The sequence below is a fragment of the Medicago sativa genome, chromosome 8 (assembly GCF_051527215.1).
Source record: "Medicago sativa cultivar Bolivia chromosome 8, Bolivia_mono, whole genome shotgun sequence".
NCBI classification, from domain to species: domain Eukaryota; kingdom Viridiplantae; phylum Streptophyta; class Magnoliopsida; order Fabales; family Fabaceae; genus Medicago; species Medicago sativa.
The window spans coordinates 89,706,418-89,719,191 of record NC_140756.1 but is presented as its reverse complement, the minus strand read 5'-3'; the positions used below and the strand labels follow the sequence as shown (position 1 = coordinate 89,719,191).

The 12,774-nt window shown below is 33.1% G+C and overlaps 3 protein-coding genes across 3 annotated transcripts; 2 read left to right on the top strand and 1 right to left on the bottom strand.

The window, feature by feature from the left end:
• The first annotated feature begins 382 nt into the window (after positions 1 to 382).
• On the top strand, positions 383 to 2,133 carry LOC146903064 (uncharacterized). The gene is made up of 3 exons (XM_085732759.1): positions 383 to 600; positions 799 to 999; positions 1,955 to 2,133. Exons 1-3 carry the CDS (start codon positions 490 to 492, stop codon positions 1,988 to 1,990), a joined length of 348 nt encoding a protein of 115 aa, XP_085588885.1. The 5' UTR covers positions 383 to 489; the 3' UTR covers positions 1,991 to 2,133.
• Positions 2,134 to 3,381: 1,248 nt separating this feature from the next.
• On the top strand, positions 3,382 to 4,318 carry LOC146903063 (uncharacterized). Its single transcript, XM_085733085.1, has 3 exons — positions 3,382 to 3,547; positions 3,728 to 3,928; positions 4,036 to 4,318. Exons 1-3 carry the CDS (start codon positions 3,437 to 3,439, stop codon positions 4,069 to 4,071), a joined length of 348 nt encoding a protein of 115 aa, XP_085589211.1. The 5' UTR covers positions 3,382 to 3,436; the 3' UTR covers positions 4,072 to 4,318.
• A 2,395-nt stretch (positions 4,319 to 6,713) lies between these two features.
• LOC146903062 (mitotic checkpoint protein PRCC-carboxy-term protein) lies at positions 6,714 to 10,931 on the bottom strand. The gene is made up of 2 exons (XM_085739006.1): positions 9,854 to 10,931; positions 6,714 to 7,111 (listed from the first exon to the last, which is right to left on the bottom strand). Exons 1-2 carry the CDS (start codon positions 10,877 to 10,879, stop codon positions 6,953 to 6,955), a joined length of 1,185 nt encoding a protein of 394 aa, XP_085595132.1. The 5' UTR covers positions 10,880 to 10,931; the 3' UTR covers positions 6,714 to 6,952.
• Between the last annotated feature and the right edge of the window lie 1,843 nt (positions 10,932 to 12,774).

Genomic DNA, 12,774 nt, shown 5'->3' with positions numbered 1-12,774 from the left:
TTGTTCTCGTCTATTGGATGATGAGTCATGATGGCAAAGAAAGTTTAGTACATATTTAGTATACCACATTAAATTTGTGAGAATCACAATGTCATCACGATTTTATTTGTTTGTCATGGTACCAAACGTGTACTTAGGGACCACCAACTCGTTTTAAGTATTGCGAAGAGCTCAACAATAACAATTGGATTGAAACATTTGGTAATTTTTTTGTTCTTTTTGACGATGAAAAAGACAACTTGTTGCAATGTTTAGAAAGTTGGGGACCAAAACTCAATTCAGTATACTTATGAGGTAAACATGAAATAAATGAATTTTTCTTTTTTAGAGGGAAATAAAATTTCTTATTTGATCTTTCAAAAGAAATTAAATTCTTATTTGATGTCATAAAAATAAGTCATAGAAAAAACCAACTCCAAAACACGAATTTGTGTGTGAACTGTGAAGAAGAGACAAACACCTTATCCTGAAGGACTCAAGGACAACGCAATGCCCACTTTGAACCTCTTCACCAACATCCCCGTTGATCCTGTTATTGCTTCCGACATTCTCAGGGATGCCACCAAAGTTGTTGCAAAAATCATCGGAAAACCTGAATCCGTTGAGTCCATTTTAACCCTTTTCCTCCTTTGTTTATTGTTGCCCACCAAATGTTTGATTAAATTACTCTGTTAATATCAAAACTTTATCCAACCATGTCTTCAAAACTACATATGCTACATGCCACCAACACTCAATCGTAGTCTTAATTTTAATCTTAATCTTTTATTTGACATGAAATATGTGCCTTTGTTTCAGTATGTGATGATTTTGTTGAATGGTGGAGTGCCTATTGCATTTGGTGGGACTGAAGAGCCGGCTGCCTATGGAGAGCTGATATCAATTGGCGGACTTGGTCCAAGTGTTAATGCAAAACTGAGTTCTACTATTGCAGAAATCCTTCAAACTAAACTATACATTGATAGCTCCAGATTCTACATCAAATTTTATGACTCCGAGGTAAATTTACGATTTCTTTATAGCTTATTTTAAATATATATATGACTGTGAATGCTGGTGAGTTTGATGCATTCATTCTTATTTGATGTGATACCATTTCATACATTCTAACTCGTATATACAGTTATCTTCCATATTATATTGAAACTGTTTATTACTCTGAACTTAGAGGTTTCTCATTGTGTTTGTTGGAGGAGGCAAAGATAGGTATTAAATTATTACTGTTCTGGGGCAAATTTGTTGCTAATAATAATACATGTTATTTAAGTAGAGATTGATATCTGATGTTGTTTAGCAATACTTTGACTACAATAACAGAAAAAAGTATATTTACTAAGTTTATCTAGTTAGCCATAGTACTCTATTTCATGTATTGTTCTTGTAAAGTCTTGGAGTATTAACATCGTATCAGTAGCCTATGGCGGAGACTGTGTGTGAGGATGTCGTCCTTGAGGAATATTTCACCTCGAAAGATGAATGAATATTTTAAGGTTGCCAAAATTTATAGTTTTTTTTTTTTCTTTCTTTTCAAATGATTTTAGCTTATAAAACCGTAATGGATATTGTTATTTTAAAATTGGTATCCCCATAGGAAGGGGTTAGAGAGAGGTAGCTTGTCACTTTGATTGAGTTGTTAATCCAAGAAACTTCCCTATTCTTTTGTAATAAGGTATTAGTTCCCATCATTTTGTTAAATCAGTTCACGTGGAAATAAGGAAAGGGTTATGAAAATGAATTCACAATCAAAGTAAGAAAGTGATGTCTCATATGTATCATATGATTTATGTATTTTCATTATTATTTTGAATTTGCTCAAGCGTATGTATTTTATCATGGAGGGTGTGGCGACAATACCGATCCAAACAGATTCCTTTGCATGAGATAAATGTCATAGTTATATCTTTTTGTAATTTTTGTTCTTTTACTTCATGTTTTATCTGTGTTTGTGGTGCAGCGCTCATTTTTTGGGTTCAATGGCTCAACCTTCTGATCAGTCTTTCACATACTTGGGCAGTTTCTCAAGGAAAAAATATATTTCATCTTTCTGTGGATTATTACAAATTTGTATGCATAATTGTTGTGAACGAATACATTTGATATATGAAAAATGGGAAAATGTATCTTTGTGTGTCATTTTGATCTTTTCAAGATTCATCAATTTATATAGTTTGTGACACTCATCGTGGGATAGAGAATAATGAAATGTATAAAAGAGATAGAAGTGATTTATATTATACTATAAGAGAAATGGAGGTGACTTGCATGGACTGAGCTAAAAACTAAGTTTAGGGAAACCAAGTTTAAACGTATAATTTCAAATGTCTAACATATACAAAAAATTGAAGACATTATCAGATATATCTAACGTTAAAATTGTCAAACAATTATAAAAAGAACCAACATTTATGAAGTTGTGCTCGTCGTTGTTTCATGAAGTTAAAATAATCGGTTACCATATACGATGTAAAAGTTCCAGCATACTGGTAAGTATCATATCAAGTTCACCAAAGAAAATTACAGGAGCCGTACAATTTCAAGTGACATTCCACTGATATCAAACTATAGATTTTGCCAGTGAAAAATAAACTGTTAAATCTCTTTTATAGTAACATTAATTAGCTTTGTTTTTCATATAATTTATGACTGTTATGTGATGGATGATGCTAGTGGCATAGTCTGTGGACCTGAAAGATGTACAGATTACTTTCAGCCACTCAAGTCTAAAGGCATAGACCCCTCACATAGTTTTTTCCATACATATGGTTCCAAGATCAAACGGAACAGATGCTTAAAGCATGTGGATTTAGACATTTGATACATATGTGGCTAAAATTTTAAAGAAAAAATAATGCAAACTATATCAAAAATAAGGAATAACATTGTTTGATACAATACATTACAATGAAAATCGTCTCCTATCCATTTGTTGAAAATGAGCTAAAATGATATCATTGCTAATTGTTAAGAGAACAAGAAGGAAAAAAGAGTTCTAGAAGGTTGTTGGTTTGTTGTTCTTATTCTTAATATATTGTGTTTTATTTATAAAAAAAAATAAAAAAATAGGGAAATTAGATGTGTGCCTTTAGCCACACATAGCCTTTGAATGAGTCAGCCCCTGGTTTAAATGTCTAAGCTAAATTACCTTCGACTCAAATGGACACATGTTGATAATAGGAAAAGATGGAATAAAAGTATCTAAGCTAATTTTATCTTTTATAGGTCCTAAACTATTGAAATCAACTAAAGTCTTAAACTATTCTCTCATCCAACTATTTAGTCGATTTAAATAATTTGAGACTAAATTGATGTATTTTTCATAATTTAAGAACTTTTAATTGATTTAAATAGTTTGTGACATAATTTAAGAACTTTTAGTCGATTCATTCCTAATATAAATATAGAACAAATACCAAAGGCAACTAGCAAAGGCAACACAATGCCCACTTTGAACCTCTTCACCAACGTCCCAGTGGATCCTGTTATTGCTTCCAACATTCTAAGGGATGCCACCAAAGCTGTTGCAAAGATCATCGGAAGACCCGAATTCGTTGAGTCCACTTATACCGTTTTCCCTTTCAACCTTGTTTTTTCTTGATCACAACTTTTAACGAAGTAACACTCTCAATAGTAGTCTTAACTATTGGTAACTTCTTTTTCAAGTAACTTTTTAGTAATTTTAGTCTTACTTTTTTTTTTGTTTGTGCCTTTTGCTTTGTTTGTATTTCAGTATATGTGTATTTTGGTGAATGGAGGAGTGCCAATTGCATTTGGTGGTACTGAAGAGCCAGCTGCCTATGGAGAACTGATATCAATTGGGGGCCTTGATCCAACTGTTAATGCAAAACTGAGTTCTACTATTGCACAAATCATTCAAACTAACTTACAGATTCATAGCTCCCGATTCTACATCAAATTTTGTGATGTTCAGGTAAATTTCTGCTTTCTTCTATTTTATGTCAGCTCTCAATTTTATGAGATAGATAGGACATTGCTTGATTACATTCTACATCTCATTTTTTGTGTTCTTGTATACAGCCCTCATTTGTTGGGTTCAATGGCTCAACCTTTTGATCAGACTCTCTTTCAATTCAAAGACGTGGACAGTTTCACAAGGAAAAGATCTATTATTGTTTGTGTATTATTATAAATTTGTATGTGTAATAATTGTTGTGAACGAATACGGGTGATATATGAAATTGGGAAAATGTATCCTTCTACTCCCTCCGTTTCAAAATGAGTGTCGCTTTAGCCAAAAAAATTTGTTTCAAAATGAGTGTCGCTTTCAGTTTCCAATGCAATAATAACTTTTTCTTTTCAATTGTACCCTCCAATTAATACTCTGCACACTACTTCCAAAGTATTACTTTTAAAACTAATCAATAGTTAATAATGATAATTTGGTAAAATAACCATTCTCTTTCTCTTAATCATTGCATTTCTTAATATGCGTGTAAACACCTAAAACGACACTCATTTTGAAACGGAGGGAGTATGTTCCTCATTTTGATATTTTCAAGACTCATTCATTTTATTGTTCTTCATGTTGGATCTGAATCTTAGTAATAATAAACACTAGTATAAAACAGATAGAAGTCATTTAGGTTTCGTCACAATGGTTCACTTCAAAAGTCTATTTGTATCTCATTGTGAACAGATAAAATTAACACAAATTTTAGGAAATGAAAAATAGAAAATGTTTTCACAAAATAATCGGTGCCTTAGATTTTAAACAAAAATCAAGTGCCCTTGTATATGTCATAGGTGGTGATGTATCAAAATTTTAAATGACATGACATTAGACATGTTAACGGAAAAAAATTACAAAAAGAAAAAACAAGTTATGAAGAAAAAGAATTAGGGACAAAGGAATGCTTAGATTGTTTTTAACTAGAAGCTGATGAAGTGACGCTTTCATGGACATGTGAGACGGCGAGTATCGCTTTTAGGGACAAAAATAATGGTCTACTCAAAGATGTATTATGGCACTAACAATTCCTAACAAATAATATCTTAGAAAAATGCTAGAGACACTCTTTACAATAAAGAACTTATAATAGTTTTACCCAATAAAAAAGTCAATGTTAAAAAAATGGTGAAAATAGAGTGTTTTAACGCTCAATCTTTTGTATGTACCAGTACCAATATGAGATGAGATTGAAGCCTAAGCCATGTATATTTAAGATATTTGATTATCTCTCAACCATATCCATGATGGTACATTTGAATAAGTTAAATTATTAACATTAACAAATCAAGAATGAAAAACGATGTCATTTCCATTAGAAAAAAAACGCATCATGTGCTGCTTGCTTCTATTATATTTAGTGTTTTCTTTTTCAACAATGACATTTAAACACACAAATACACAATACTCTTCAACACTTCATTTTATTTTTATATCTCTTTTGTTATTACATGGTCACATCACTTCTTATATATGTTTTTATCTCTCGATGTATATATATACTCATATGGTGTCTATCGATCATTTTTTTTCTTTTTCTCTCCTCGTCCTCTTGTGGTCATGTCACACATCACAACTCTATTTCCCCTTTCACATAATTCACATCAGCTGACTTGTGAAAACGTATTAATCTTTTATTAACATTAGAAGGTATATATTCAAGAGATTTAATTATCTCTCAACCATGTCAATGACGTTGGTACATTTGAATAAGTTAAATTATTAACATTAACAAATCAAGAATGAAAAACGATGTTATTTCCATTAGAAAAAAGCACACCACGTGTTGCTTGCTTCTATTATATGTAGTGTTTTCTTTTTCAACATATTTGGACACATAATACTCTTTTGCTATTACAACATCAACTTATTATATGTACCACATCACTCCTTATATGTTTTTATGATTTTATCTTTCAATGTGTATACACTTCTATTGCGTGTCTATCAATTGTTTTCCGTTCTATTTAAAAAACAAAGTGTATTTAAATCGAGAAATGATATTTTGACAACCACTTTTTAACAACTTTTGGACAACTTTCTCTCTCATACTCACATGATGTTGTTATCCTCTCTCTTCCTTTTTCTCTCTCTATTGTTTTTGACCAATAAGAAGTGAGAAAAACAAGGTTGTCAACACAGTTGTCATCAAATGGATGTCAAAATATCATTACTCATTTAAATCTATCATGTATACTGTTTGGTAGTTAATATGCAAGACAAATAAAATGGCGTTATTTTTGTTTGTTTTGTAAAAGAATAGCAGCAAAACTTACTATGTATGAAAAACAAAGATATTGTCGGTTTAAACACGCGTCTCAGTGTATTAAATGTCTCTAAAGTCTTTTACTTTTAGTATCCAACTCTATTTGTAGGACAAATAGTACTTTAGACAAGGGAACGATAGTTATCAAAATTCACACAACATGTTGCCATCGAATATATCTTGGTATATCAGTTTTTTTGGACACCCTTTGCTATATCCACTTTTAAAAACTGCCTAACAGTTACGCCCTTTCTACTCGAGAGCATTTTGATTTCATCGCTGAATATGAAAATGAACAAACAAACTAAGGCTTATATAGGTGCCAGAAATGGTAAAGGGGGCTCTTATTCGAGTTAGACAAACTTTTTAATACGAAATTTGGTCAATTTATTGAATGCATCCCATTTTTTACGCCCAAAAAAATGAAAGGTTCAAAGAGTAAATGGTAATAACCATATCCATAAACCTGACCTCTAAAGCTGATTCAAAAGAAAGAAATGCAATTTTATTCATCACAAGGAATAAACTCTACGTACAAAAATCCACAGTAACATTATATATTATAATTTCACCCTTTGCACTGAAAAACAGAGTGAATCTGTAAATGTATACATACAGAACAGTAAAACACAAGGGCTGCAGCAACATTTGAAAGCTCACTTGATAAATCATGTTATAATGGAAGTTCATAAAATTACAGCATCATGCCATCATCCCCTACATCACCATCCATATTTCGCTTGAGTTTCAGCCTTGGTAAGCATGCCCTTTGCACGTCGTTCCGCAAGTTTCATTTCATTTTGTTTCATATCAAAGTACAATGAACCAATTTGATGCTTCCTCTTAAGCAGCTTTGAAGGCTTTCCCTTTGCCGAAACAGGCTACAATAGAAAAGAAATTTGATAAATACAAAATAACAATATGAACATACTCTTCAGGGGAGAAGAAAAATTACAGGAGCTGTACAATTTCTAGTGACAGTCCACTAACCAAAATCTCCTATTTCTTGAAGATTTGAGTTTTATGGTGACATCACATAATACTGCTAGGTTTTGTCTATGAAAAATAAATCATCAACCTTTAATTTTTTTGTCAACAGTAACAATTAGTTGGTAAAAACAATTTAACTATTAAACAAATATAATATAAAACATTATAGTAAAATGTAAAAGAAATTTCTACATATATTGTTTGAAAAGATCAATAAATGTAACACAAGAAATATGTGTGTATAGTACGCAAATATAAAATGTATTATAATGAATTGTTCGGGGACGCATCCCCACAGGGCGGAGGGTATAATCCTTGCACTACCCTCAGGGGGACTTTCTCCCTCATCCCCGTCCCCACAGGGGAAAATTCCCCGGCTGTGGATCCTTAAATTCCACATTTAAGGATGAATTAACATCCCTACTCCCAATTGGCAGGCGAGAGGCTGATCATCCCTACTCCTCACATAGTTTTTTTTTTTTTTTTTGCATGCATATGGTTCAAAAATCATACTGAAGAACACATACTTAAAGTAAGTTAAGCACCTACCACTTAAATCGACACATGTAGATAATTTTGTAATGGCTAATATTATCTTATATAGGGATAGTTACAGTAGAAGATGAATATCCAACAATGCATTATAGAACAGTCCAACAATATTATAGCATAATTCTTTTGACTGTTGTAAGAGGACTCAAGCTTACAGCTGTTTAAAAGATTTCCTCTGTTGTTGCATAGGCATCCAAAATATGGCAACACGCATAGACGTTTAAAAATATAAGCAGGTTTAGTGTATAGACAGACATGACAACAGCAGCCATGTTTTTTCCTACTAGATGATATCAGTTACACTTACATGGATTAATAAACGCTTCTCACAGATGCTCACTCTCCAACTAAAAGGGTCACATTATCAGTAATTTCCAACACTAGCTGAAGAGGGAACTCCTCCATCTCCAAATTCAATTTTGCATTTTTTAAAAAGAATTTGGACAGAGGTTAATTAATCAGACATATCCAGAATTCTAATGCTCAAGAATAACTAATGAACTCAAATTCAACCCATGCATATTCTGCTGAATAATTAATATTCTATTTCCTTTTGTCTATTGTCCTAGTGGCTAGGAGGATTGGAGACGGGAAACATAAGACTTCCAGCAACACTGTGCTTCCTACCAGATGCTAACCCCTCAACATATAGCGCGCGGCTTTCCCTTAGCTTCCTGACCATTGCGTTACGCACCAGCCAAATGTGATAGCATATCAAAATTGCTAAGATCTACCCTTCTGTAAATCACAAAAATACATATACGCTAAACTGAACCAAGATAGAGTACCCAACGCTTAACTGCCTCCAGGAACAAGTAAGGAGGACCAGAACTGGTCACCACCAAATTACAATCACAGCAATGACACTATCTATTTCAAAAATTTTAAACCATGAACTTCCATTTCTGTTAACAAAAATGTACGACGCCATATTTGAAGCCTTCTACCCTGCATTCAGCCATTCATCCCTAACCACTGCCTCAGGAACTAATGTAAGCATATGCACCTTTTCTTTACACGTCTCCATTGATTGCTATTTGGACTATTGCTCGATGGGTATTGTTCATTCATCCAACTTAAGTTTAGGTCTCATACCAATGTTATTTTGCATTTTATTTTGTGCTTTTTAATTTGTTTTGACTCAATTATTTCTATCTAGCTATAACTAATCTATTATGCAATTTAGGATTTCTTTTATATTTAGCTGCTGTGCTATATAAAAGGGGCTTAACAGCTGCAACAACTAACAAGGGAGTTAAGTTTTCCTTAATAAGCGATGTTTTACAATTTTTGTTGAATACACTCCAACTGATAGCCAAAAAATCCGCCCTCTATTGAGTTTGTTAGATCTCCTACTGTTTGAACGTGCTTTCACATAAAGTAAAATTTAACAAGGCTCACAAATCTTTACAGACCATGTTTTTGTTTAATCACATTTGCCAACTCAACCAACACATACATGTGTGATTTATTAAAAGGCACATACCTTATCTTACTACCACATAAATCTAAAACAAACGTACATACAAAGGCTAGCTCAGTAAAAACCAAAATATATAAAGACACAGTGACACACACACAACATCACCATCAGCAAAAAAAAATAAAAATAAAATAACTGACAGGCACACGCAAAATCATAATCAGCAAAAAAAGAAAAAAACAATAACAATAGCCAAAATCTTTTCTTACTAGGTGGAGTCAGCCACATGGAACAATCATGTATAAAGAAAATTGACTAATAATGCAACTCCAAATGCTTTTTAATGATTTAACCTTAATTTTCCAGTACCTCAGATTATTAGACTATCTTCCATTCGGTCTCTAACCTCCTTATGCTACTTCTATACATGTTCTCCACAGTCCGCACAAATCCTATTCATCTACGACGAGACTCTATTATCTTTTCTAAACTAGTAAGTTTTCAACTTCCTCTCTAATTATTTCATTTAAGGTTTTGTTTTGTCTTTTGTCACTGCTCATCCATTGTAACATTGAGTATACTTTCTTGTAAGATATATATGTACATCAACCATAAAAAATAAAAAAAACTAAAAAGTAAAAATAAAACTAAACAATACCCGGTAAGAAGGTCCAAAAGCTAACCCAGTTAGCTTGGATTGATCTTCTCTTGGTCTGTTCTTAATCAACTCATCTTGCTTCACCTCGATCACTTCCACAGGAACGTCCTTCCTACCTCTCTTCCCAGTAAACTTCAACATACTCTCACTAATCCCAGAAGGCTCTGGCTGCACCACGGTTGCCGCTCCCGACCTATCAACCCAATTATTCCCATACTGCCCATAATCCTCATAAGCACCACCGTAGCTCGCATATCCATCACCATTAGAAGCTGCACCAGTGATAGCACCAGAATTATCATACTGGTCTGCGGAATATTGGTAATTCCCATAACTATCATACTGATCAGTGGCATATTGGTAACTCTCATAATCCCCTGCATTTTGCTCAATAGGAACATTGCTCTCCACGGCAGCAGATGCAGAACCACCATCGGAGCTTGTCTCTGGTGCCGGTGTACTAGTTTCAAGGATGGATCTTCTTCCAGAACCAGAGCTTGATTGAACACCAAGAGTGGAAGAGTTTCTAGGTGCTGGAATAGTGGATAAAAACGATTTCACAGTTGGAGTTTGAATAGAAGATTCCATCTTTCTTCTTCTATTTCGTTCCTCTTCTTCTTCTTCTTCTTCTTCTTCTTCGTCATCTTCGTCTTGGAGTTGGGTGGGTTTTGGTAATGGAATAATTGGGGGTTTGAATTGAACGACCCTTTTGGGTAGTTGTTGGTGAATTTGGGATTTAGGTTTAGGAAGGGAAGAAATTTGGGTGAAATTGGAGGGAATAGAAGAGGGTGCGTCGATTGGAGTATCGGAAGAGGGTTGTTGTTTGGGAGGGGGGAGGGAATTGAAGAGGGAAGAGGAGGAAGAAGATGATGATTTAGGTTGAGGGAGGATAGAAAAGAGAGAGGAAGAAGAAGAAGAAGAAGAAGAAGAAGAAGAAGAAGACGTCGTTTTGGATGGGATTGGTTGTTGTTGTTGGTATTCGTCTTCTTCATCTGAAGAAGCGTAGTTTGCTAGAAGAGAATCCATAGCTACGACAACGATAGGTTCCAATTCTTCTGATCGATCAAACCCTAGCTATGTCTTTGCCTTTGCCTTTGCTGCGTATTTTGTAGGCTAAAACGCACTTTTTGCCCCTTAAGTTTGCAAAAGTTGTAATTTTGGCATCTATTAAAAAAAATGGCAAAAGTGACCCCTTATGTTTAGCCCATTTTGCAAAACCCCAATTTTGACTCGGTCAACGCATATGTGGCACCTCACTTGAGTGACTTGGATGCCACGTGTGTAATTTTCAAATTAAAAAAAAATAAAAAGCCACATATTTATCAATTGAATTAAAAAAATTAAAAAAGGAAAAGAAAGAAGGAGAGTGCACGTGAGTTCTCACACCACCACCTCTCCCTCCAGCTTCATCTCTCTTGTTCTTCATTCCACCTTCACGTGGGGGTGGCTGAGTCTATTTTGCTATCACTTTTGTTCTCTCACTTTTGCTCCACTCCTTCATCTTTTTCATTTATTTTCCAAAGTCACATTAGTTGTCCTTCATCTAAAATGAAAACAGTCATTCTTCTTCTTTCACGCAACCCTAGATCACCACCTTCAATTTTTAATATTCCAAATCTGTGAGTTTTGAAGGAGGATGGATCAGTTTTTATTTGATTCAGATTTTGTGGGTCAGATTAGAAAGAGAATGAAAAAGATTTTGTGGGTCAATATTTCAAAAATGAAGGATGATGATGGGATGAACGATGATGATGAATTTGGAGAGAGGATGAGTGTTGGTGATGAAGGATAAGGATGTGTGTTGATTTTGATTTTAATTTTGAAGGAGGATGGGTCAGTTCTGATTTGATTCATAATGTTTTTAATTTAATTTTTTTTCTTTGTTTTAACTAATTTCTGAAAAGAGAATAAGTAATTGTTGGGTTTGATGGATTGCTGGGTAAAGAAGATGATGAATGAGGAGATTGATGAATAAAGATGAGAGAAAGAATGGTGAGAGCTTCTCACGTGCCCCTTTCTATTCTTTTCTATTTTTTTAAATTTTTTTAATTCATAATATATACATGTGGAATTTTCTTTATTTTTTATTCAAAAAATAAACAGCTGTCAGTTCTCTAAGTCATGTGGCGTGCCATGCAGGATTAACCAGGTCAAAATTGGGGTTTTGCAAAAGGGGCTAAACATCATGTGGCGTGCCATGCAGGATTAACCAGGTCAAAATTGGGGTTTTGCAAAAGGGACTAAATATAAGAGGTCACTTTTGCCATTTTTTTTAATAGGGGGCGAAAATTGCAACTTTTGCAAACTTAGGGGGCAAAAAGTGCATTTTAGCCTATTTTGTATTTTCAACTTTTTTACATACTTTAAATCAATTTTTTTTAACCAATTATCTAAAAAACATCTCCTTTAAACAAGTTATCAAGAAAATAAAATAAAATAACACCAAAAAAAAAGCTATAACAAAAAAAATGAAATAATGTAAAAAACTTGTTTAAAAAATTAAACTATAATAAATGGACCACAAGGATTTGTAGCTTGAGTCAAAACATGATTTTTATTTTGAAAATTATTTTTTAATTCAGGTTTACATAAATGTATCAAAATAAAAATTAAAGTTTGAGAAAAAAACATGTTTAATTTTTATTTTATAATACAAAAAAATATTGATCTTTAAGTTTTATTTTATAATAAAAAAATATTGATCTTAAATCATGATTGTCTGATATTGACCAAACATCTAAAAACATGTTACATGTGACTATGTGAGTGCTAAAAATCATCGACTTAAGTCAAATTCAGTCCAACAAAATTCTCGATCAATAAATTAAATACTCTTAAAAAATAATTTAGAAAACATCAAATACTTTAATACAGTTATATGAGGTGATATAAATATAAGAGTTTGTATTTCATGTGCAAAT